A 27,354-nucleotide genomic window follows, 5' to 3' on the forward strand; every position below is an offset into this window, starting at 1 on the left:
CACTTTGTAAAATTTATCGGTTTTGTATGTGTGAACACATTTCCATGCTGCCCACCTCAGGCAGGCTCAGTCTTGAGAGCTGATTGATAACGGAGGCCCCAGCTACTGCCAGCTCTCCTCAGGCAGCAGGTGGCCCTCTTTCGGCTTCCCTTTCCATGAGGTATTAGACTAGACAGTAACATAATAGGAAACGCTTTGATTTTTGTTTTCCTTCTCCTCTTTCCTTTTTTCTTTTTGGCTTGTTTTGATTTGAATGTTGCTAATAACTCTAAGGAAGTTAGCTTTACTTGTACACTTTTGCAAAATTTTTAAAATGCAAAAGTATAGGGGCATATCCCCTCCACCTCGCCATTGAACTATTAAGTCAAAAAACTATAAAACCTCTGAGAAATAGCTTAAGTTCCCTGATCTATCATATTAACTCCCTGCGTGATTCAATGACTAAGCCTCAGCTTCTTCACCTGGAAACTGAAACAGCAGCACCTACTTTTGAAGGCTGCTCTGTGGATTACCTTCAACGATAGGCTTAACAGAGGTGTCACAATATATGAAGACAATTAGTGATTGAAAGCTATTATTATCACTGTTCTAATAATGATGTTGATAATAGTAATAGTGATCACAACAAAAGTCTTGAGGTCCCCCAATTTCTACTGCCCTTGACGGTGACACACAGAAATGTCTTATCAGGGAGGGGTGAAGTGAGCAGCTGTCTGGGTGAGGTAGGTGCAAGCACATGTCTACAAGATACTGTGGAGACCCACACACCCCACACTAGTTTACTGCTGGACGTTTTTAGATTCAGACTTCCTAGAGCTAATAGATGGATGTGAGGTTTTCAAATTTACAAATAACAAGTACTAAGTAGTCTTCTGATGGTGTGAATTTGCTCAACCTAAAAGAGCAAGGCAGGAGTAAGGAATAACTACTGCATTAGTTTGTTTTCATGCTGCTATGAAGAAATACCTGAGACTGAGAAATGTATAAAGGAAAGAGGTTTAATTGCCTCACAGTTCTGCATGGCTCGGAGGCCTCAGGAAATTTATAATCATGGTGGAAGAAGAAGCAAACATGTCCTTCTTCACATGGCGGTAGGAGAGAGAAGTACAGAGTGAAGGGGGGAAAGCCCCTTATAAAACCATTAGACATCATGAGGACTCACTATCACATGAACAGCATGGGGGAACCACTCCCATGATCTAATCATCCCTCACGAGGTAGCTCTCTTAACACGTGGGGATTACAATTTGGATTACCATTCAAGATGAGATTTGGGTGGGGACATAGAGCCAGACCATTTCAGCTACCTAGCTGGTTGCTGAGTTAAAATACATTAGATTTTAATATTTTAAAACAGAAGATGGTTCTTGAAGAGGAGTTCCAAAGTAGCAGCCTAATGGCTATGTTTGGCCCACTGCCTTGTGTCCTTTGGCCTGCTCAATCTTAAAACCTACTAACCTACCAACCAACAAACAAAAACCAAAAACCAAAATAGTAGCCAACATTTTTAAAATGAGCAATTTTATGTTAGCAAAATACCCGATTTTTGACTTCTTTTGGAAAAGCTGATAATCTTCATCTATTGCTCTCATTCTCAAATGGCTACCTAAAACCTGATGAATGAAGACCTGGGGTCTGGGAGTTTATACATTACTCAACACATCAACTTTCCATCCACATCTACTTTCCTTAGCCAGCATACACTGAACCTTTCAAATAACCCACGACTGCCATTCCTTAGTTCTGGGGCACATTATGCCCATCTGGACAGTATTAGCTGTCTACCAAGCACATTGGGCCTGAACACAAATTTGCCTTTTCTCCTACTCACTGCAGAACAGGCAGTGCTGCTTTGTATTCAGCTCCACGCTTCTTCCAGCACATCTTCCAACTGTGTTTATCTCCTTAGGAGCTGTCAAGCCCTTCAGATGAGATAAATACAGTGCACACACCACACTCCAAACCCATCTCAATTGGTAGTTTCAGAATTCTCCAAGCGAACTTCAGCTATGATTATTGTGTGCTCTTACCTTGTAATTTTGAACCCTGGGCCAGACAAGCAGCATGTTAACCTGTTAAGGTGCTCTCCAGGAGTCATTTTGCCCTCACTTGTCAGCACTCCTGGATTCAGGCCTCTTGTGGGGGAACCCACCGAGAAAGAGGTTTGCTGCCAAATTTGTTAACTCCACCCACCTGTGGTGCACTGTGTGGGGTGAGGAGGCTCACAATTGGCACTGAGCTGTAATGCTGAGGAAGACTTTATTCAAAAACACAGTTGGAGTTTATCAGAGGGCTTGGGCTAACGGGCTGAGTAGAGAAACAGTAAATACTTCAGGGATTAAAACATTTAATGCACAATCTCAGAAATTTATAAATGAATAATTATTTCTCATACAAACACCAGCTTTGAAAGTAAGCTAAAAAAAATAGGTATCTGTTATGGGTTGAATTGTGTCCCTCTCAAAAAAGATATGTCAAAATCCCAGTGCCCTTTAACCTCAGAATTTGACCTTATTTAATAGAGATAGGATCTTTAAAGAGATAATCAAGTTACAATAAGGTTATGAGGGTGGGCCCTAATGGTATCCATATCAAAAGGGGAAATCTGAACACAGAGATCACAGGCAGGTAGAACGTCAAGTCAAGATGAAGGCAGAGGCTGGGGTGATGCATGTACAAGCCAAGGAGCACCAAAGATTGACATCAAGCCATCAGAAGCTGGGAGAAAGGCATGGAACAATTTGCCCTCACAGCTTTCAGAAGGAAGCAACTTTGCCAATACCTTGATCTTGGATTTGTAGCCTCTGCAAGACAATAAATTCCTGTTATTTAATCTGTCCAGTTTGTGGCACTTCATTAGGGCAGCCCTCAAAAACTAAGACAGTAGCCTAGATCTTTTTTAAAAATCAGACCTGATGAGAACAATCAACATAGCTCCCAGCTGGTTTTCTGTGAGTAGTTATTGCAGAGGTGCCTATATCTGTTCTCCAGGAACCCTGGAAGAGTACAGGCTACTGATGCCTGGGAAGAACTGAGATGTTGACACTAATGACACTCCACACCAAAAGATGGAGTGACAGAGTCAGAATATCAGATGGCCAGCCCCACAGGAGTGCCTGGAACTGGGGAATCTAGAGGGTCAGCGATTCTCAAAAATGTCCCTATCCCTCCATGCTCTCTCTTCCCTGGGTTGGCAGGGACTTTACATGAGTCTAGCTTTGCTTCCCATTGAGCAATAGACAAGCATTGCCCCTTGCTGTCCTGCCTTCTGTCCTAAGAGCCGGAGAGGGCTCATTTGTGAACATTAGCATTCAGTCTATTGGGTCACTGGGCATTCCAACACCCCTGTGATCCGCTTTGTGCTTTATTGATTCTCAGTACCTTGGTTAAGTGAATGTTTTGTTTGTGCGTTTTGAATGTTTTGTTTGTGTGTTCGTCAGGCACAGGAAGGGGCGATTAGAGATCTTCCTAACCTCAGTGTGTTTGCTTTTAAAGCCTCCACCCCACATCCCATCAAATATATTCAAATGCATCTCTCCTTTCAAGTGAAATGTAAGCTTTTGCTATAAAAAACATTTGAAAGGGTTTATTATTTTTTTTCATTTCACTTTTAAAAAATGTTTATGGGCACATAGTAGGTATATATATTTATGGGGTGCATGGGATGTTTGGTACAGGAGTGCAATGTGAAACAAGCACATCATAGAGAATGGGGTATCCATCCCTTCGAGCATTTATCCTTCGAGTTACAAACAATATCATTATACTCTAAGTTATTTTAAAATGTGCAATTAAGTTATTATTGACTATAGTCACCTCATTGTGCTACCAAATAGTAGGTCTTATTCATTCTATTTTTTTTTTGCACCCATAAACCATTTCTTTATGGTTTGCACCCATTCCTACCTTCCCTGCAAACTCCCACTACTGTTTTTAGCCTCTAGTAACCATCCTTCTACTCTCTATGTCCATAAGTTCAATTGTTTTGATTTTTAGAGCCCTAAAGTAAGTGAGAAGATGCATTGTTTCTCTTTCTGGGCCTGGCTTATTTCCCTTAACATAATGATCTCCAGTTTATCCACGTTGTTGCAAATGACTGGATCTCATTCATTCATATGACTGAATAGTACTCCATTGTGTATATGTACCACATTTTCTTTATTCATTTGTTGGTGGACACCTAGGTTGCTTCCAAATTTTAGCTATTGTCAACAGTGCTGCAACAAACATAGGGGTGCAGGTATCTCTTTGATAGAATGATTTCCTTTCTTTTTGGTATATACCCAGCAGTGGGATTGCTGGATCACGTGGTAGCTTAACTTTTACTTTTTTGAGGCACCTCCAAACTGTTCTCCATAGTGGTTAAACTATTTACATTCCTACCAACAGTGTATAAGGTTTGCCCGTCTTTTGGGTGTAAGCCATTTTCACTGGGGTAAGATGATAGCTCATTATAGTTTTGATTTGCATCTCTCTGATGATCAGTGATGTTGAGCACCTTTTCATATGCTTGTTGCTATTTGTACTCCTTCTTTTGAGAAATGTCTATTCATCTTTTGTAAAAGGCTTTATGATTTTCCTGTGCTTTCGAAATTATTCAGTGAGGATAACATTTAATTTTGGGGAGGCTCTGATTTCTCAGCAATCATTATGCATAGTCTGAAATTCCCAAAAAAATAAGAAAAGCCAGTCTACAAATAATTTCCAAACACAAAACATTTCTTATAAATATTAAGAGCTGTCATATCGCTACAGTTTGCAGGTATTTGAGATGCAGTATGGCAAAGTGTTAAGAGTAGACCCTGTGCTGTCTGTATTCAAATCCTGGCTCCATGGCTTGGTAACCCGTGTGACCTTAGACAAATTTCTAAACGTTTCAATGCCTCAGTTTTTTCACTTGTATTAATGAAATAGGGCTAAATAAGTCATGGTGAAGATTAAATGTGGTACTATTCACAATAGCAATGACTTGGAACCAACCCAAATGCCCATCAAGGTTAGAATGAATAAAGAAAATGTGGCACATATACACCATGGAATACTATGCAGCCATAAAAAGGATGAGTTCATGTCCTTTGCAGGGACATGGATGAAGCTGGAAACCATCATTCTCAGCAAACTGACATAAGAATAGAAAACCAAACACTGCAAATTCTCACTTATAAGTGGGTGTTGAACAATGAGAACACATGGACACAGGGAGAGGAACATCACACACCAGGGCCTGTTGGGGGTGGGGGTTTAGGGGAAGGATAGCAGGGGGTTGGGGGACAGGGGAGTGATGGCATTAGGAGAAATACCTAATGTAGATGACAGGGTGATAGATGCAGCAAACCACCATGACATGTGTATACCTATGTAACAGACCTGCATGTTCTACACATGCACCCCAAAACTTAAAGTATAATAGTAAAAAACAGATTAAATATGCTAATACCCATAAAAGTATTTAATAGATACATACATAATACATAGTAATAATACATACTAAATTCTTGGTATGTATTTGCTATTAACATGTAATTAAATATTGATTTCTGATTTTGCAGGGTCCTTTTGTTTTTATAGAAGCGATGCATGAGTTGTTTTTCAGGTCTCAAATAGTTGTGCAGGCCCTTGAAAAATCTGTAGGCCCTAAGCACTGCCCTTACAGTGTTTTAAGCATAAAATGAATGAGCTCCTTGAGCTCAGGGAGGGGATAGGTGAAAACTTAGGTGGCCACAGATCAGTTCCTTCAGCATATTTGGGTACACTTGATTGAGCAAGGTTTGCAAAATCAGAGTAGCATAGAAAGTAGACCCTTGTCTTCTTGTCTGATAATAAGTTAGTGAACACTTACTATTTACTAGGCACTATGCTAAGTGTTTGCATGAGTTATCTTATTCAATTCTTAGAATAATGCTATCTTTCTAAATGACAACCGGCTAAGAGAGAATTAACACTGGCTCAAGGCCACACAGTTAGAGATTGCCAGTGATGGAAAATCTAGAAAAATTACTACCCATCATTACTATTAGTCTCGTTACTAGGAGAAACAACATGTTGGTTTATAGTTGAGGAAATGGAGGTCCTATAAGGAAAAATCATTTTCCTAAGACTGTATAATGTGCAATACAAGTTTATGCAATACAAGATCAGAACCAAGATGGTTCTCTGTGATCTCAGCCAGGGCTCCTCCCACTTCCCTTTCTGCCAAGGATGCACAAATCAAACATCTATTAAGTACATGGTGCTTATCCATGTATCCATCCATCCATCCATCCATCCAAGGAAAAAGATGGCACAGATTTTTTACAAAGTATCTGCCTGAACATTCTCTAGTTATATCCTTGGAGCCATTATTAAAAGTCTCATATAATTTTTTCAATTTGTTTTAAAGCTCTCCTTGGGAGTAGCAAAGGTGTCTCCTGAAGAAGAGGTACACTTCCATCTATCAGATAGAAAGAATTATGGAACCCACTGGGCTGCCCTTGTTGCCTGGTTGTCTGGATGCACTGGGTTAAACTGAAAGCTTCATCAAAATAACCCTATTATTCACATGTTTAGCATGTTGCTCTCTGCTCCCAGGCATGGCTACAACTTCTAGTTCACCACTTCAGTGTCTAGAGCCCTTTTACTGTAAACTGCCTGAAATGCCTTTGGAAAGAGAAACTGTATAAACAAACACACACATCCTGGCTTCTGGAGTGTGCTGTTTGTCACACTTACACATTTGAACCCAGGAAGCCATGCTCTAGGGGCTGTGCCCTTCACTACTAGACTGGCTGTCTCTCACAAGGGACAAGGCATGTCCCCGAAATGATGTATCTAGGAAGTAAGGGAGCCACAAGAACTTTGATACCTGGTCTCTATTTACAATAACTAAAATTTCCTTCTTTACCCTCTAAGCCCACAAAGTAGGGTGGGCAAAACTAGGATAAGATTCTTGGTAAAACCTGAGATTGGAGGTGAAAGTCAGGTATCATATAGAACATGAGCTTAGAGAAAAGAGGCTGGTCACAGGGGGCAGAAAAGTCCTGCCTGGGGCAGCAGGGGAGAGAGAGCTCCCCTTTCTGATCCCTGCTGGCACAGGGATCAGTATACCAACCTGGCACAGCTGAGGCCACTCTTCCCTCCCTGCTTGAGTTGGTGGAGTGCTTTGATAGGGAAGGGAGCTCGTGAATGTACCTTTTCTTTCTTCTCACTTAGGTCAGCCCAGGGAAGTTCGTTTTATAGGAGTCTAGAGGCTGTCAGTTTTTGGACCTTTTGGACCAATAATCTTACAGTTCCAGATCATGCAGGGTGGCCCAAACGACACAGTGCAGAGCAAATGATGGCTGCAGCACTATCTGCTTCAAATGATGTTGGTCTCCGGACAAAATCCAGATGATAAATACTGCCTACCAACAATTACTATGTCACCTCTCTTTAAAAATGTATCTGGGCATAATTAGAATGTCAAAGACATTTCATCATAACAGCCAAGTTCATTAGAAGGTTATTAGTAAGACAGCAGAGAGAAGACAGGAAGACCCATTTGATGGATATTTTGATACTTATTTAACTAAAAGCCCTTCTAATAACATCTTCTGAATGAAGGCATTGGCTCAGCCTTTCTGCTCAGCTCTGTCAAGTGGAAGCTAGAAACTGTCCGTGTATGGTCCATCAACTATGCAGTGGCCTGTGGGTGGAACCACAGACCCGAGTGCTTCTTACATCATGCCAACTTTTTGGTCTCTTGTTCTCCAGTTAAGATCTGTTACTGGGAGGGGGTGGGGGGTTAGGGGAGGGATAGTAGGGGATGGGAAGATTGGGGAGGGATAATATTAGGAGAAATACCTAATGTAGGTGACGGCGGGATGGAGGCAGCCACCGTGGCATGTGTATACCTATGTAACAATCCTGCAAGATCTGCACATGTACCACAGAACTTAAAGTAAAATAAATAAATTTTTAAAAAAGACATGTTACTATGCTTCCCACAAACATGAACACAATAAGAACACAGCCAAATCTGTAATTGCAGTCCTCTGAAAAAGCATTAAGATGTTAGTAATTAGTAAATTCTACTTGACGAGAATTATTAACAGTTCTGGATGCGGCCAAGACATTTTTGGTAAACAGATTTAATAAACCAGTCACAATACTCCACTCAGCCTTATTTTGACAACATTGTAATTTACAGACACCTAGGTTGTAGTGGACTAATAAGGCAGGCCAGCCAAATGCTGTGATTATACTCTCAGGAATAGCAAAAAGAATGTTTGGCTTATCACTGATGTGTGTACATACAAGGGTGCATGAATCAGTAATACACCCATATTTATATGTAGGTATATTTCTTTCATGCGTTATCTTTGTACTTCCTTTTCTTTCTTTCCTTTTTCTTTTTCTTTTTGGGATCCTATCTCTCCCATTGGATGGAAGTTCTTACCATCTAGGGACCATCCTTTCTATTGCTTTTTTCTTTTAAAATTTCACCTAGATGGCCAAGAGAACATCCTGTAAAGATTCAGAAGATAAGTAAACCTAAACTGTGGCATAAGCTAATAAAATGGAGTCTTGGAAATAAGGTTTTATCAAAGCTGCTGTATTTAAATGAGTGTCTTGCTTTCAAATAGGTGTCTTCGGAGATGGTACCTTTGCTTATACAAATTTTAAAATTCTTATTTCAGAGCATCTTCATAAAGTGAAAAGCAATCTCTCACATATTGATAATCAAATATTATTTTTTAAACACAAAGATTTTGATCACATTACTCATTTATCCATCAGGTTCCATTCTAATTGACTTTCTGTGGCATTCTCCTGAATCAGATATTTTCCATTTTCTCCTGAGTCCTCCCAGGAGTTCCTAATATATCCTGAGCAATGGTGGCATCATTGTTATTATTATTATTTTGGGACAGGGTCTCACTTTCTTTCCCAGGCTAGAGTACAGTGGCATGATATCAGCTCACTACAACCTCTCAATCTCCCAGGCTCAAGTGACCCTCCTGCTTCAGCCCCCACCAAGTAGCTGGGACTACAGGCATGTGCCACCATGCCTGGCTAATTTTTTGTATTTTTCATAGAGATGGGGTTTTGTCATGTTGCTTAGGCTGGTCTCAAACTCCTAAGCTCAAGTGATCCTCCTGCCTCGGCCTCCTAAAGTGCTGGGATTACTGGTGCACGGCCAGTGGTAGCATTATTATGGGAAGCGTATGGCTTTTCAAGGAAGCTCAAAAGATGAAGTCAGTATCCATCTCTAAACTCTGGCCTGTTAAGTTTTAAAAAAACAGGTATGCACTGGGGTCTGTTGGTGGGAGAATAGAGGAGGGACAGTGGAGGGTAGGGAGTTGGGGAGGGATAACATGGGGAGAAATGCCAGTTATAGGTGATGGGGGGATGGAGGCAGCAAACCACATTGCCATGTATGTACCTATGCAACAATCCAGCATGTTCTGTACATGTACCCCAGAACCTAAAGTGCAATTAAAAAAAACACAAACAAACAAAAAAAACAAACAGGTATGTCGTAGTCATTCCTTAGGTTGTTTACTGAACTGCACAGACGGAAGCAGAGCTGAGGCCCTTGGAGACTGTGGGGCCTTCCACTGATAACTGGGAGTATAATAACTGGGCTTCCACTGGTAACTGGGCCTGATGAAACCAGATTCCACAGTGACCCAAAGAAAATTAAAGCCTGGGAGCTTTTCATAACCTTCCAGCTTACTTATTTCCAATTATAGTCAGATAATCAGATCAAATTAATTCTGGGAAAATGCAACATTTATTTGAACATATGTGGTTAATAATAGATGTTTTAAACCTTGGTCTGGTTTGGCCTTGACATATGGTGAACAGATGGATAATTTGAGGGGATTTTTCTTAGTGTCAAGTGACACTCCTTTGGTTTGGGGTAACTACAGTGATGTGCTGGTCAATGTTTTATAAATCACTTTCGGAGTGTGTGGGAGGTCCCTGATCTGCTACCAATGGTTTAACAATGGGCCCAGCCAAACTTCTGATGATTTATTAATTAGTGGTCGTGATCCTGTACCGGGGGGTCTACCTCACCCTTGTCAGGTAGTAAGCTGACCACTGAGCAAGTGAGAGCAAGATCTTGTGTGAATGGAAAATAAGCACTGGACACAGCAGGAAATGCAGGAGACAGGCCAGAGAGGAGGAATGCTGGCTATTTTGCAATTTTACCTAGAGTCACTTTGGATTAGATAATGAGAAGGAAGGCAGGGGCTGATGAAGCATAAATAATGCCAGTTTCCCCTCTGAGCCCGGAGCTCACCTCACTCCAGTTGCCCACTGTCCAGTCCGAGGGGCAAAGGATGTCTCTGTTACAGGAAAGGAGGGTCTTGGGCTTCAGCAGGTGCTGGCAGTCTGTGGGCAGGAGAGCCTGCTCATCAGAGCCCATGGTCTGGATGCACAGCACGGTTCGCTTCTTCTCCCCGTGGGGCCCGCATGTCGCCGAGCATGCTTCCCACTCCCCTGTCCACCACCTGCAGGCAGACATGGACAAGTGAGAGAAGATCACCAACTTACACATACATTCCATTCAACCACTGAGAAAGCAGGGGCGGAAATGCAGACCACAGGGCTGGGAGGGCCATGGAGACCCTCCATAGGGGGCGTGCTGCTGACAGGGCCACGGTGCTCCAGAGGCTCAGCAGAACACATGGCATAAGCAGTTGCTAAATAAGCATGTTTTTGAATGAGAAAAAAATATATATGCATGCCCTGTCTATTCAGTAAGAAAACTGAGGTCCAGGGTTCTGCTGTGCAACTTTAAGCAGGTTTAAGCTTCACTTTCTCATCTATTCAATGGGTGTAAAAATATTTTTTCTTTGTATGAATGTTGTGTTGTTCATTAAATGAAAGACCAATTCACGTAAAGTGCATAGTACAGATCCTGACACATAACAAGAACTCAAGCATTTGTTATGATTTATTGTTATTTTGACCAGGCTATTGAGTAAAAGAGTCCAATTAGACTCTAAGTCTCCTGGCTCTTAACTGAATGTAAAGTAGGTACTTAAACACAAATTTTTTAATTATGTAGGAGGTGATCAATTGGGGACATTGCCTTTATTTATTTATTTTTTATCTCCTGCAGTCTAATTGTTAATATTTTCATTGGTCCCTTTGATAAGAAATGAGTAGAAAAAGAATAAACTTAAATCATTTTTTACTCAAGAATCTGGGATGTGGGCCCACTTGTTACATAAAAGTCGTTTTTGAAAATGGCAGGAAGCCATCTCTTGTCTCTCTTCTCCATTATTGTGCAAATCTTCCCCAATACAGAAGACAGAACAAGTGTCTTCACCCAGTGTGGTTTGGGTCCATTATTGTTCTATGTACAGCCCGCTTGTTCATCCCTTCATATAGTAATAAGTGGAACACTTCGATTTTTCATGGGAAAATAGTACACTGGGCGAAGTCCTTCATTCCTGACTTCAAGAAAGCCTCCTGACTTGAGACAGCATTCTGTTTTGGTAATTTTGAAGAAGATAAAACTTTTACTTTTATTTTTATTTACTAAATATTGAATTTATTTATGTAGAATTTCTTTTGATGATCACACTTTTAATCTCAAGTTAAAAATATCAGAAGAAAGCAATTTCTCAATTCTACCATATTCTTCAGTTAATAAGTAATTGAGATCACTTACTTATTGTCTGATGTTTAACATCAGTGGATAAAGAGCTAATAATATTGGAACAGTATGATGTGAAACCAAATAAGTGCCCAACCATATTAATCTAATTACTTTGTTCTACCTCTGACTTTTCTAAAGGAGGCCAGGCCAAGAGAATATATAAAATGCTGTTCTGCTTGGGGAGAGATATCATGGGGAGAAATGCCAGATATAGGTGAAGGGGAGGAAGGCAGCAAATCACACTGCCACGTATGCACCTATGCAACAATCTTGCATGTTCTTCACATGTACCCCAAAACCTAAAATACAATTAAAAAAAAAGAAAAGAAAAGAAATGCCATTCTGTAGCCCTTAGTCTGAGTTGTTTGAAAGCCTAATTTACCTAAGTACTTGCTACAGGGCTTTCACCTGTATCAGCACACAGTGATGATGGACCTTCTTGTTTTCTCTTCCTGGAGTTTTCTCTACAGTCCCTTAGGGGACATATTGCCTGTGCTTTTGCTGTGGTCTAATGTGTTCCCCAAAACATATGTGTTAGAAACTGAATCCTGGATATAATAGTGTTGGGAGGTGGGCTCTGATGGGAGGTGTTTAGGTTGTGAGGGCTTTGCCATCATGAATGGATTAAGGCCACTTGCAAAAGGATTTGGGGGTGGTTTACCCTTTCACTCTTCTATATGAGGTCATGGATGTTTGTCCTCTGTTGCCCTTCCTCTTTCAGCCTTATGAGGGTGCAGCAAGAAGGCGCTCACCAGATCAAATGCTGGTACCTTGATCTTGGCCTTCCAACCTCCAGAACTGTGAGAAATGTTTCTTTTTAAAAGAAATTTATTTTTTATTTTTATTTTTATAGAGAAAGGGTATCGCTATGTTGCCTAGGCTAGTCTCGAACTCCTGCACTCAAGTGATCCTTCTGCCTTGGCCTCCCAAAGTGCTGGGATTACAGAGTGAGTCACCATAGTTGACCAAGAAATAAAGTTGTTCTGTATAAATTACCCAGTCTGAGGTATTCTGTTATAGCAACACAAAATGGACTCAGCTTAGTCTTAGTCTCACAAGATTAAAGTGAAAACCATCTTCTTTTTTTTTTTTTTCCTGTAAAGGTCTTCCAGGCCCAGGGCTCAGGAGCCATGGTCAAGTTGTTCTCTGCTGTCCATCTCATTCTTTTAGGTGTTTGCCATAATCCCACCTCTTGTAGGAGATTTCTAATAGAACACTGTTTTTATATACATGGGAGATTTTATGTTTTATCTAAATGCCTGTTCTCAGTGTGTGTGTGTGTGTGTGTCTGTGTGTGTGTGTGTGCGTGCGCGCGTGCGTGCGCCTATGTTTCAGATCCTTGGAGAGCCTGTAGTTGTTCTGGAATTCTGGAAAAGTTTACTGTAGTATGGATATGAGTCTTCTCTGAGATCAAGTAGAAGGGGTGGGTTAGAGACTCTCTGAACCTCTCTTTTATCTTTAAAAGAACCCCTTTTGGCCGGGCGCGGTGGCTCACGCCTGTAATCCCAGCACTTTGGGAGGCCGAGGTGGGTGGATCACGAGGTCATGAGATCGAGACCATCCTGGTCAACATGGTGAAACCCCGTCTCTACTAAAAATACAAAAAATTAGCTGGGCACGGTGGTGCGTGCCTGTAATCCCAGCTACTCAGGAGGCTGAGGCAGGAGAATTGCCTGAACCCAGGAGGCGGAGGTTGCGGTGAGCCGAGATCGCGCCATTGCACTCCAGCCTGGGTAACAAGAGCGAAACTCCGTCTCAAAAAAAAAAAAAAAAAAAAAAAAAAAAAAAAAGAACCCCTTTTTTATCAGTACCTTCTACTGATTCCCCTATCAGTACCTGCTCCAACAGCTTTGATCACCAATGAACCAGGACACCTCACCCTTTCTAACCTTCATTACTCAGATAACTGAAAGTCCAAATCTGAATTTGTTAAACTCTTGCTAAGAATAGTAATTTCCTTTAAGAAATCAATTTTTATAATGATCATCTTTCTTTGTACTAATCTTTTTCCTAATAGAATTTACATTCCAAAATTCAATTCAACTGACCATTTCAAATTCTGACAAAACCATGACTACAGTGCAAGCACCCTTACCTCCTGGCCTTGTGTACGCATTGTCTTCACATTCCCATTATATCCCATTCCTCCAGCCTCATTTTCTCCAGCTTTCTTGTCCCCTACACACACCACGCTCAGTCCCTTCCCCTCTTTCATGGGCTTTTCCCAGTCTCAATGATCTCATTCCTTTCATTTAGATCAGAAGATCTCAATCAGCAGAGATTTCTGCAGCTTCCCACCCCAGGGGACATTTGGGAATCTATGAAGACATTTTTCATTGTCACAAATCGGTGGTGACAAGGAAGTGGGGGTGGGTTGCTATTGGCAGCTAGTGGGTAGAGTCCAGGGATACTGCTAAACCTCTGACATTGCACGAGACTGCTTCCCACAACAACAAAAAACTAACCAGCCCAAAGAAGCAATAGCGCTGAGGTTGAGGAACCGTGATTTAAGTCATGTGCCGTTATTTTGTGGACTGATACCTACATGCAGCTGAAAGAGTTTCAAAAAATCACTGTCAGAGGTTTACTGAGTACTTCGGAAATGCTAGGCACCATCACAGCTGTGGCCTAGCCGAGCTTGGCTTTGCTGAAAACCAAAGTTCAGAGAGAAGTCAGTAGGGAGAAGAGACTCAAATAACCTCTTTCTGGAGTCAGATATACTAAAATTTCAAAGAATTTCTTTCTTGACAGCCCACTCTTTCCTGGAACATGCTCTACAAGGCTTTCATCCTGAAAGCCATTGGCTATCCAACACATATTTTTTATGTTTAGATAATCAAAAGCTTTTATTAAATCTTAAAAAAAAATCTGTCTGAATACTCCCTTGGGGAAGAATGCAGAATGTCGAAATTGGTTGTAAAAACAAGATATTACTGAAGCAAAATGACCCAGAAATAAATAAGATTAAACTTTGCACAGGAAATTTTTTGGGAAAGGAAATGACAGCTTTCAATGATGGGTGTGAACTTTTCAGAGATCATGGAAATTAGGTGACAGAAGAAGATATTGCAGCTTGAAATTCATATACAAGGAAACTACTGAACTAAGTTTGCAAAAACAAATAGTATTAGTTTATTATTTATTTATTCTTAAAAAAGCAAATCGCCAGGCTTGTGGGCTCATGCCTGTAATCTCAGCACTTTGGAAGGCTGGGGTGCTGAATCACTTGAGGTCAGGAGTTTGAGACCAGCCTGGCCAACATGGTAAAACACCATCTCTACTAAAAATACAAAAATTGGCCCAGTGTGATGGGGGGTGCCTGTAATCCCAGCTACTCAGGAGGCTGGGGCAGGAGAAAATTGCTTGAACTTGGGAGGCAGAAGTTGCAGTGAGCTGAGATTGTGCCACTGTACTTCAGCCTGGGTGACAGAGCAAGACTTTGTCTCAAAAAAAAAAAAAAAGCAAATCAACTTAATTTCTTTTCCTTTAATCCTTTTAAAACTTTGCATACATGACTTAATTTTGGAGTCAGATTTTTCTTCTGCACATTCATAACATTTGTATTGTGCTTTAACATGGGAGAAATAATTTAAATGTAGGGAATTCTGGTTCTAGCACTGAAACCTGCATATCCTCAGATCCGGGCAGCAGCATGGTGTAGCAGCACATGCAGAGGCAGCACAGTGGACAGATCTGGGTTCAAATCCCACCTCTACAATTTGTAGCTAAGTGACCTAGGAAAATTTTTGTGAAGGATTTGGAGTCTTCATTTATATAATGAACATAAATATATCTACCAATTAGGGTGCTTACAGGATTAAGTGATATGTTTATATGGAAAGAGCTTGGAAAATACTGAGTTCTTAAAAAGTGCTGGTTTTTAACACAAGAACAGAAAACCAAACACCGCATTTTCTCACTCATAAATGGGAGTTGAACAATGAGAACACATGGACACAGGGAGGGGGACATCACACACTGGGGCCTGTCGGGGTAGGGGCAAGGGGAGGGAGAGCATTAGGACAAATACCTAATGCATGTGGGGCTTAAAACCTAGATGACGGGTTGATACGTGCAGCAAACCACCATGGCACATGTATACCTGTGTAACAAACCTGCACATTCTGCACATGTATCCCAGAACTTAAAGTAAAATTAAAAAAAAAAGTGCTAGTTTTCTCTGCAGCCCTTTTCCCTGGGGTATGGCATCAAATTTCTCTGAGCCTTAATCTCCTCATATACCACCTCAGAGTAATATCCATACCCTGTCTTATGACAATTTCATAAATATTTGTAGAAGCTGAAATGCAGTCATAAACACGACAGACTTTGGTAAAGTGGCCATTGATACAGTTTGGCTGTGTCCCCGCCCAAATCTCATCTTGAATTGTAGCTCCCATAATTCCCATGTGTTGTAGGAGGGAGCCGGTGGGAGATAATTGAATCCCAGAGGCAGTTTCCCCCATACTGTTCTCGTGCTAGTGAATAAGTCTCTCGAGATATGATGGTTTTATAAGGCCACACCCCCTTCACTTGGCTCTCATTCTCTCTTGTCTATAGCCATGTAAAACATGCCTTTCACCTTCTGCCATGACTGTGAGGCTTCCCCAGCCACAAAGAACTATGAGTCCATTAAACCTCTTTTTCTTTGTAAATTATCCAGTCTCAGGTATGTCTTTATCAGCAGCATGAAAATGAACTAATCCAACCATTATATCTGAGTGTTTCATGGAATTCTACTTAGTTTATCACACCCTGCTTGAGAGTGCATTTTCAGAAATTGTACCTGTATGTATTATATTATGCTTAACTAACATTCTCAGAAGTCAAAAATCTCTCAATTCATGAACTCTGTGGAGTAGTAGGTGATGGACTAGCTTTAAGAAAGGCTCTCTTTCCTGGCTCATTCTTCCCTGAGAAGGTAACATAACTGCAACTTCATATAAAACCTAGTGCTAGCCTAACCTTCCCTTGTCATTTCTAGTTCTTCCTGGCAAAAGAGCCATAGGAAGGAGCTACAGCAAGGTGAGGCAATGAAACATTTCTGTCCTCCTTCAATAGTGGTGGGGTCCAGCTCCTACCCAGAAAAAGGCACAGAACTGAAGAGAAAATAAATCTCTGTCTCTGAGATGAGAATATCCTGGCCTCTGGGTCCTGCCTGTTTGGACCAAGGCACAGAACTGAAGAGAAAATAAACCTCTGTCGTCTCTGAGATGAGAATATCCTGGCCTCTGGGTCCTGCCCGTTTGGACCAAGGCACAGAACTGAAAAGAAAATAAACCTCTGTCTCTGAGATGAGAATATCCTGGCCTCTGGGTCCTGCCTGTTTGGACCGCTAAGAGACTGACAGCTCTGTTTTCACCTGGCTTTTCTGACTCTGCTTTCTAACCTAGTTCTTGGATATTTATCACATTGCACCTCTTCTTTAGAATCCACCCTGTTACCTGTTTGATTTATGATATCAATGAGTCTCTCCCTCGTTTAAATGCCTCATAGTGTGTCTGCTTAGAACTGGGATGAATGCTTGGTCGACTCTGCAGCATAAATACATCCCTGTTTAAGGTCGCCAGAGAATGAAGACACTTTCTGGAAATCAACCAATATTCCTTCCTTTCTTCCTCCCTCCTCTACCTCTTTCCCTCCCTCTTCTTATCTCCTTCCCTCCTCTTTCTTCTCCTCCTTTCTGCTTTCCTTTTTATCTCTTTCTTTTTTACACATAAGCCTGTCATAATAACATCCCAACTACCTTCTATGACTCCAATCTCTTGAACCAATGTGGTTAGCAATATCCTGAATATTACTGAATATCTCTACAACAGTGGCTGCCAACTGAGGATGATTTTGCCCCACAGTGATATTTGTCAATGTCTGCAGACATTTTTAGTTGTCGTAGCCTGGATAGGGAGGGAGGGAGTTCTACCAGCATCTAATAAACACAGGCCAGCAATACTGCTAAGCATCCTACAATTCACAGGGCAGCCCCCGGCAACAAAGAATCAGCCAGCCACACAAGTCAGTAATGTCGAGGTCGGGAAAACCTGCTCTCTGAGACCCCCTTCCAGGCAGCCTGAAGTACAAGTGGGCACTGTGATCCGAAGGTGCCAACATTTTGTCTGAAGGCTGCAGTTGCACTGGTAAAGCCCTTGGAAAAGACAACCCTATTAGTGAAACAACTTTTGGGTGATCTACTTAGCATTCTCTTCACCAGTGCTTTGGGACATAGTCTTGCCAAATAATTAAATACAGAACACATCACCTTGTGAAAATATTGCTCTTGGGAGACTATGTCCTCACAGCTTGCCAGAGGCTCCAACAGTATAGCCACAGAAATCTCTAACAGCGTTCTTGTATTTATCCAAATAACAAAGCCACACAGTATTTCTTTATCAGCAAGCACTGCGTTACTCTTGAGTCAGACATCACTGTAGGCAGACACACAGAGCTCCAGCTGTTTGTGATGGTTACCTGGGAGGACAAGCCTTTTCATGGCACTTCTTCTGTCTCCCATTGGGCTGTGTTTCTGGGTCACAGAATGTAGCTTTCACCATCCCACGGCCCTTCTTTACACAATGGGCAGTCTGGCGGCGGATACCTGGGAGTCAGACAGAAAGATTCACATGTATTAAATCCTGAGCCCACATGCTCATGGTTAGGTGAGGTGTCTGATTGTGTCAAATGATCATGCTGACGGCTGATGGAAAAGTTGTTCAAAAGTTACTTGGTTTTTAAAGGAGGGATGAAGAATGAGGACCTCTTGTAATTCACCCTCATGCTGCAGCTGACAAGGGGAGGAGGAGAGCTTGCCTAGGAAAAACTGCAGGTCATAGAGATAGTAGATAAGTCTGTTTCATAGGTTTCTGTCCAGTTTCTGTCCTGCTGTGGAGATAAGACTAACACACACACCCCAGACGGAAAATAAAATGAGATTTAAATAATGAAAGTAGACCAGACATGGTGGCTCGCACTGTAATCCCTGCACTTTGGGAGGTGGAGGCAGGTGGATCGCTTGTGGAGGGGAGTTCAAGATCAGTCTTGCCAATATGGTAAAACCTCATCTCTACTAAAAATGCAGAAATTAGCTGGGTGTGGTGATAGACTTCTGTCATCCCAGCTACTTGGGAGGCTGAGGCAGGAGAAATGGTTGAACCCAGGAGGTGAAGGTTGTGGTGAGCTGAGATTGTGCCACTGCACTCTAGCCTGGATGACAGAGCAAGACTCCATCTCCAAAATAATAATAATAATAATGAAAGTAGATATCATCACCAGGCATTATGAGGCAATTGCTAACTTATTAGCTTAATTAAGGAATAGAGAAGATAGATATCTTTATATTAGTTGAGGTTAGTAAACACTGAAAAACTGAAATACAATTTAAAATAATGTTGTGAAGTTTGAGATGTTGCATTTTTTAAACACAGGGATTTGATAGCAAGGATTAATAATCCTGCTGCCTTCAGAGACCAGGTAGCTAATGTAAGTAAGGGACTCACACAGGGTCTATAGACAAATGAAGCCTTGTCCCAGGCACTGTTCTAAACTACATGTATCTATATCAGTAATGTATTTCCTGTTATCTATGATGATGTATAACCCAAACCTCTCAACAACCCAATGAGATCAGCAGCATCATTATCGTTAACTGACAGGTGAAGAAACTGAGGCACAGTGAAGTCACATAGGTTGAAAAAGGGAAAGGACCACTGGCTTTGTTAACTAGGACATCATTAGCAAGGGAACATAGAGGAGTGGCCAGACTGTCATGGACTGAAGTGAAGGGGCCGTGAAGAAGCGAGTCAGCAGCTCCCTTGAAAAGGCTAGTGCTTCAATTTGACATGCGAAATACTGGGTGAGAATTCTAAAGACTAAGACCCCTGAAAGGCAAAGCAATCTGTTTGTAAAGGGTTGACACTGTGAGCTCTCAGGATATCCAGACCTTGTGTGGGCTCATTGGTGTGAAGAACTCCAGAATTGGAAAGGTCCTGAGTAAGCCAATGAGCTGGTCACCTCCTCACTTTACAGCCAATGACACCAAAGGGCTTTCCCGCAGTCACACAGCTGGCAGGACTGACCTGGAACCTGCCGTCCTACCACCCACCACCTCCCACTGCCTCAGCATGGACTTGCTTCAGCCAAATCTCCCGATGCCAGATGTCATCTTGTCACTTAGGAAGGGGTCAGAGGGAGTTACAAAACAGTAAGTAAATCCTTTAAAAAATAATCAATAATTTTTTTTTTGAGAAAATTCTAGAATAGAGACTGGAATCGTTGACACCAGAGAAGCTGACATACATCTGCCATTGGAGAGTGGGGAAAGAAAAAAGTTTAGCTGCTTAGAAGTTTCATTAAAGCTCGGGTGGTTTGGCAAATCTTGATGTTAAAACATAAAAAGGACGACTGGGTGACTCTAACAGGTTGGAAACATTCCCAAAAGCCTTGTATCTGTGCATGAATAGCAAAGATAAGTGTGTTTAGTGTTCCTGTCTCCAGAAGGGCACAAAACATTACATAAAATCCCCTTCGGAAAATTAATAACATTGCACGGGTCAATCCACTGCACCAGCTGGAAGATGAGTGGATAGACCAGGCAGACATCATCAAGGGCAAAATGGAAAAGGGATAACTATGTGTCAGAGTTTCTCCACTGACATTAACAGTTCTGGTGACCATTACTCTTCTATTGTCTGGGCAACTGCATTCTTATATATGCCAGCTACCAAGCCAAACCCAGTCTTCCAGTGAGGGCCCCAACCCAGTAGGTAGATTACCCCTACATTACAGGATAGCAGTAACTGGCCAAGTGCTTCTTTCTCAAGTCTGAAGCTTGTGTGTTTATTTGGTAAAATTTAACTTATCAATTCACATCTTATCTATTTCTGGTTAAATATATTTAAAAAAGAAAATAAATCGAATCCAAGGGTCCTGAGTTCTAGTCCCTACTTTCCCTTCTACACATCACTGGGCCAAGTCTGTGGGAAAATGAGAACAGTGATATTCACACCGTTGGAGGGCAGGAAGCTCAGCTAGTTGATCCTGGAAGCATCTCTTACATTTTAAAAGCAATAATCCATAGAGGGAAGACAAAGTTTAATCATTGGAAACCTTGGATAATGAAAGGATCTGGTTAATATAATTCTACGGTTAACCTAAGAAATAGTTTGTTGCAACTATTGTCAGAGTGTTTCAAAATGATATTAGTTCATATTGCCTTCGTGAGTGTGCATATGGCAGCTCATATTTTCCAAAGGTGGCTGCAACAGTATTCTCCCATTCAGCATGCTCTTCTACAACATGACCTTCTCATCCCTGGCTGAGACACACAGTCTAATTCCCCTGGCCTTGAACTAAATGCAGAAGTGATGCTGTGTGACTTCAGAAGCCAGATTAGAAAAGTCTGAGCAACTTCTTCTGCAGCATCTGTCCTGCTCTTGGGACACTCTAGCTACTACCATAGTGGGGAAACTCAGTGCCCTTGGAAAGGCCACTTGTAGGTGCTTGAGTCGACAGTCAGTCTCAGATGAACCCAGCCCCTGGATCAACCAGCTCAGGTGCCAGTCACATGAATAAAAGAGCATTCAGATGGTTTCAGCCTCCAGGCATTTGAGTCTTTTTAGCCAGGCTGCCAAACATAGTGGAACAGAGGCACAGCACACCCAGTGTGTCCTGTCTAAATTTCTGACCCATAGGATCTGTGGCGTAATAAAGGGCTGGATGTTTTACCGCACTAAATTTAGGGTGGTTTGTTATATGCCAGGAGTAACTGAAAGAAAACTCAATAAATGTGAGCTTTCTTCCTTCCTCCAGTCAAGACCCAGAGCTGCAATCAAACTTGGTTTGCTACAGTCTAACCATGATTGATTTTACTGACTTTTCATGTTCTCTTGTCTTGGGCTCCAGTTCTATTTTTCTCTCCAGATCCACTCTGCCCCTTTCTCTTCCCTGCTCTAAACCTCAGGAAGCTGATCCTGTGGATTGCTGTGGCTTCCCATGAGATTTGGGAAAGGGAGGCACAATCTCTTTGTTTAACTGCTCCTTCCCTTAATTCTTTAGACCTAGGGATGGTAGCCTTATTCTCCCAACCCTCTACTGTCAATGGGCAGGGGCCATCAATTATCTTTCCTAATTTCCCTAAACCCTACCCATACCCTTGAAAGTAGGCAAGGTTGTCAGTTTGACTGTGCCAGCTGTTTCCTGCTGGGGTCCCTGACTGGTAACGTCTCCCTTGCAGTAAAAATCCCAAACTATTCATCTTCAGTGACACACTCATTAACTCTGAAAATCAACTGCTGAAATAAAAAATCTTTCTTTAACATAGGATATTGTAATATCTCTTGTGGAGGGGGCTGGAATCAGTCACCCTAATGCAGGAAATACAATACGTTCAGCTAAGTCTATGTGGCCTTGATCTTTCCCTGGAAATTAAAGAAAGATAAATGATATTGGCTTTTTATTTGGCTTGCTATTTTTCCCTTTCTCTTCTATACTAAATATAGTCCCCAAAGAAATTCCAGCTAACTAAGAATGCCAATCAATCAATATGTTGCCATGGCACTAAGTTAACTGTTTATCTGGAAGCACTTACTTCAAAAGACACGAAGTAGAAATCAGTCACATTCCAAAATATATGAGAACTAAATTCAAAATGCTATTTCCAGACAATTCTGAATGCCTTTCCTCATGTAGCAACCAGAAGCTTGCCATGCAGGAGTAAATACTTAGTAAATCTCATTGGATACTAGCAGTGAAAGGTCAACTAAGTGCCTTTTAAAGAACTGTCTTCCTGTGCTCTAAATAGGAGTACTCATCTTGAATGAAAATTATGCCTCAATATAAGGAGCAAGCAATATTCCCTATGCCTAAAAGAAAATGACATGGCTCATCATATTCTCAATTCAATATTGAGATTGTAAAATAGAGGGAGTTTGTTTTGGTTAATTTAGTTTGATTCAAAAAATTCAGTTTAGGCAATTGAAAGATGAAACAACTGAAGACATAGCTTATTATAATGATTTATCGCAAAAAATTACAGTATTTCTTATTATGTATAAACTTAAGATTAGATACTTAAGACAGTGAACATCTAATCACAGCATGGAAAAGTTTCAAGGCATTGTATACTCAGTCTTTAAAATACTGGTAAGATCTCTTTTTAAAAAATAACCATTTAAGTGAGAATGATACCAGTGCAAGTTATATTTCACATTAGCAGATACATTATAATCTTCCCCAAATTAGACATAACATTGATTTTAATCATAAAAAATGATAACAATTCTGTGACTCAGTAGAGAGCTTGTCACTTACAATTCCCCTAAATATGTAGCAAACATTAACTTCACAGGAAGAAGAGAAGTGTGGGAATTGTGTACATCCATCTCTCTTGTCAATGAGTCCATTCCTAGCCACCTTTCAATTTTGGTTCCCACTAAATATTTACCTTTCTTCTTTCTGGCTCTCTTGGTTTCTTCACCTGTTTTCATACTCTATGAGTTCAGATCTACCCTTCATAATGAAGGCTCTGTCAAGGACAGCTTGGGTCTCATGACTACAAAAGCTCAAACACATTGAGGTGTGTGTGTGTGTGTGAGAGAGTGTGTGTGTGTGTGTGTGTGTGTGTGATCAACAATCACAACATCAACAGCACCATCAAAACTGAAACTGGTTTTGAATCCTGCTTTTAACATTTACTTACTGAGTGATCTTGGATTAATCTACTAACCTTCTCAAGCCTCGGTTTCCTTGTCCTCCTCTTCATAATGGCAAAAGATTATAGTATAGGGTTGTTGTTAGGACAAAATGATGTATGCATCCTCACATGCCCACCATGTACCTTAGTCCTGGTCCTATGCTGAATGCACACAGTAGGACCTTGAGAAAAGTTTTGGAACTTGAATCCAAAGCCTCTTTGCAACCCACTCATCCAATCGTGAATATTAAGTGCCTCTAAAATTCTGCTTCCTGCACCTCATACGATCAGGGTTGGCTTCACACACTGAGACTAGGGAATAAAGCAAACTCAACTCATCCAGTTCACTGAAGCCCTAGTTTTCATACTCCTGTGATGTAAACTCCTTCCTACAAACAACTAGACCCTTACGACACAATCCATTTTTATTTCCTAGCTCAAAAGAACATTGACATTGACTTCAATAACTATAAATATTGCTTGATTGTACATTAGATAATTAGATTTTATTTTACTATCATCCTTTGTTGAAAGCCATACCTCTCACATCAGTAAAACTCCAAGCCACTACTTTTTCTCTCCCTGAAATGCCAATGAACTGGCCACATAAGCTCATAAGCTAGCTGTCATGGTTACCTGTAACATAAGAGTTTACCTAAAAAATGCTTAAATAAGGTGCTTAAAGAATGTTTAATAGTGTTAAGTAGAAAAGATTCTGCCTTATGAAGGAGACATTTTCAAAATTCACCATACTCAGGAAGTATTCCTGCCTGATTATGACTCCCCTTCTGAGTCCAAGTTAGGGACCTCATTCACTTAAAATCATAGCCTGCAATGTCTCACGGCTCTCATGGGTTAACAAGAAAAGCAGGCAGTCAGCATTCCACAGAGTACACTGAGCAAGGCAAAGCCTCACAGAAACCAACTGAGGAATTCCAGGCAACTGCATTATTAGAGAACAAAACTAAGGACTTGAAATAAGGGTGGGATGAATCTCTGCTAGCTGCACAGGGTAAAAATGGAACTAGGAAGACTGGCTAAATAAAAGACCATTAGATTAGCCATACTGATTAACGATTCTCATTTCTTCATTAGTGAACTACAATAGAAAGGTTATCAGACCTTCACTATATATTACTAGTAGTTTATTTTATATATTTATACATTTAGTAAACTATATAATCCTCATTCCAGAGCATCCATCTCTCAATTTCAATAATTTAATTTTATTAAATTCATCTGAATACATCCTCCTATTATCTTTATGAAGTCCTACGTTATGACAGCTCAATATCTGAACTTGGTTGATCCTTCCTGACCATTATGGTGGACAAAGTCAGATGGATTAGCAGCAAGATGAGTGCACTTTGAAAATACTAAAGAAGTATCTGACTCTGAGTTTCCAAAGAAGTGAGTTCTGCTTTCTAAATATCAGTATATAGTCACAAATCAGGGTTATAGTGGAATAGGTGCTTTTATTTATGAATCTCTTGCTTTCTCAAGAATACGGGGACATTACTTCAAGCATGGTCACACTGAGCTTTAGTAGGCATATGACTGGATAAATCCTGTAGGAACTGGTTTCAGTAAACATAAGTATCTGCTCCACACTAACTTATTTCCAATGAATGTGATCTAGTTTATAATTCAGTTTAGAACAGTTGAATAATCTCCAGCAACTTTGCAGGCATGGTCTTTGCAGTTTTCAATATTTGACATGACATTTTTTGAACAAAGGGACAATGACTAAACTCCAGAGAGAATTTACCCAGGGGATAAAGGAAAAGTGGAAGTCCAGGGCAGGGCAGCAGAAAGTGTTCTCTCTTTTGTGTAGGCCACTGTTGTACCTACAAGCTCAAAATAGCAGAATCAAGATCACTGAGCACAAAAATGGCAAAGGTCACATTCAGAAGTGAGGAGCTGCTTTCCAGCAGTAGGGCCATTCTAGGACACAGGAAATTTTCCTTAGACTCTGTTATAACTGACATAACTCTGCAGTACTAGGGCTGCAATGAGGCAGAAAGGTGGCTTTTGCATTTCTCTAAAAGTGATCCCGAGCTTTTTGCCAAAATATTTTCTTATAAGGAGTCCTGAAGCTTCCTGTGGAGATGAATATCTGTATCAAGCCATTTCTGCAGATGTTTCTTCACAGATAATCTATTGGTTGAAGTTTCATTGGTGATCTTTTGATGGATGACTCAGATAAATTACTTTCAATAAGCCTTCCGTAAAGCATGGCAATTCTCTTGCAAATTTCCTGCGGAGTGGTGAGTCCTAAATTTCCCTAAAGTCAGAGTGTCACTTCCCATGGTAAGGCAGAAGTAAACGCAAATGTGGCTGAGGGGAGAGAAGAACAGACACTGGCATGGAAACAGGCTGAAGCTGGTGTCCTCTGAGAGTGCCCTTTACCTCTGAGGGGTAAACTGTGGAAAATGGCCTGCTCTCACACCAGTTAGCTCAGTTTAGACTATTGTCTTGCCAGTTTTTCACATGGATCTCTGATCTAGAACAAAGGTAATAAAATATTTTAAAAATTCAAGATAAGAAAACAACATCTTAGTGAATTTATGCTTAAATAGTTCTTTGTTCCAAATGTGTAACAGTAATATATAATATGTAAATATGTAAAAAAAAATTAGATTATAAAATAGAAAAAATAAGGCACCACATTCAAATGTAGTCGTGCAGCCCTGAAAAATACTGAGCAGAAGTTAAGGAAAGCGTTTAACTTAAGCAGAGCTCTGTAAGGCTCCTGGGCAGAAGCAGTTAGTATCTTACTCCCTTCCTAGGCCTGGAACTCATCAAGAGTGAATGCAGTTAATACAAGTATGAATTTAAATTGTATTAAGTAAACTTTATCAGTTTACTTAATACAGTTTGTACAGTTCAGTAACAGAAAATCTATTTGTGGAATAGCCAAATTAGCACAGTAATAGATGTATGATCATCTCAGTAGATGCAGAAAAATATTGGACAGATTCAACACTCATTTTTAATGAAAGATGTCATAAACTAGGAATAGAAGAAAATTTATTTTCCCTGATAAAAATCATCTGAAGGAGCAGGACTGAAGTGGGCAGATCACCTGAGGGCAGGATTTTGAGACCAGCCTGGCCAACATGGCAAAACCCTGTCTCTACTGAAGTTACAAAATTAGCTGGATGTGGTGGTGTGCACCTGTAATCCTAGCTACTTGGCAGGCTGAGGCAGGAAAATCGCTTGAACACAGGAGGCGGAGGTAGTAGTGAGCTGAGATCACACCATTGCATTCCAGCCTGGGCAAAAAGACCAAAATTCCATCTCAAAAAAGAAAAAAAAAAAAGAAAGAAAATAAGGAACCCCCCTCCCCTGCCCCAGCTACTTAGCGCAGTCAGTCTTGAAGAGTTTTAGGCCTGGGAAGTTGGCAAGATGAGGATTCTATTTCTCAGTCGAGAGCTCAGCTGACCTACCTACTGGTGGCATCACTTTATCCAGTATATTGTCAATGTCACCATGAGTCAGCAATTCTAAACTATCATGACAAATCCTGGTCCTGAAATGAGGTCCTACTGTGTGGTCAGGTAAAACTGCAAAGTGCTAGAAAGGGTGGGGTGCATACAGAGAGAAGATAAGAGAAAAGAGGCAGGAAGGAGAAAAAAGAAAAAGATAATAAAAGGAAATCACATTCTAATAAAGCCTATTAGTCAAGCACAATAAACTGTAAAAATGGAAGAAATAAGAATAGATAAATATAAAAACGACAAATAGAAAATTTGGGGAAAAACATAGAAATAAAAAATTCTGTGGCGAGGGTAAATTCTAGACAGAACACAGCTGAAGAGTAAGTTAGTGATGTTGAATACAGTTCTGAGGAACTCAGGATTCAGTTCAAGAGGAAAAAATATTTGAAAAATATAAAAAGGAGTTAAGATGTGTACAGGGTGGATTGAGAAGTTTCAGCATTTATATAATGGGAATCACAGAACAGAGAATAAAGATGATAATCTATGATTTAAATATCTATAATATTTAAATAGATAAGTACTAAGAATTTTCTGAC

General features: G+C 40.7%; 1 protein-coding gene across 2 annotated transcripts in view; it reads right to left on the minus strand.

Moving 5' to 3' along the window:
• The window catches only part of ADAMTS12 (ADAM metallopeptidase with thrombospondin type 1 motif 12), a 367,261-nt gene that overhangs the window by 36,017 nt on the left and 303,890 nt on the right, over positions 1–27,354 (minus strand). For both annotated transcript variants that reach the window (XM_021671873.2, XM_064375917.1), the window contains exons 17-18: positions 18,098–18,224; positions 10,265–10,475 (exon numbers count right to left, since the gene is read on the minus strand). In XM_021671873.2, coding sequence (XP_021527548.2) covers positions 10,265–10,475; positions 18,098–18,224 — 338 coding nt within the window. The remainder of the gene's footprint in view (positions 1–10,264; positions 10,476–18,097; positions 18,225–27,354) is intronic.

This window comes from Aotus nancymaae, unplaced genomic scaffold (assembly GCF_030222135.1).
Source record: "Aotus nancymaae isolate 86718 unplaced genomic scaffold, 86718_ANA_hifiasm-v0.15.2.pri h1tg000014l, whole genome shotgun sequence".
Taxonomy (NCBI): Eukaryota; Metazoa; Chordata; class Mammalia; order Primates; family Aotidae; genus Aotus; species Aotus nancymaae.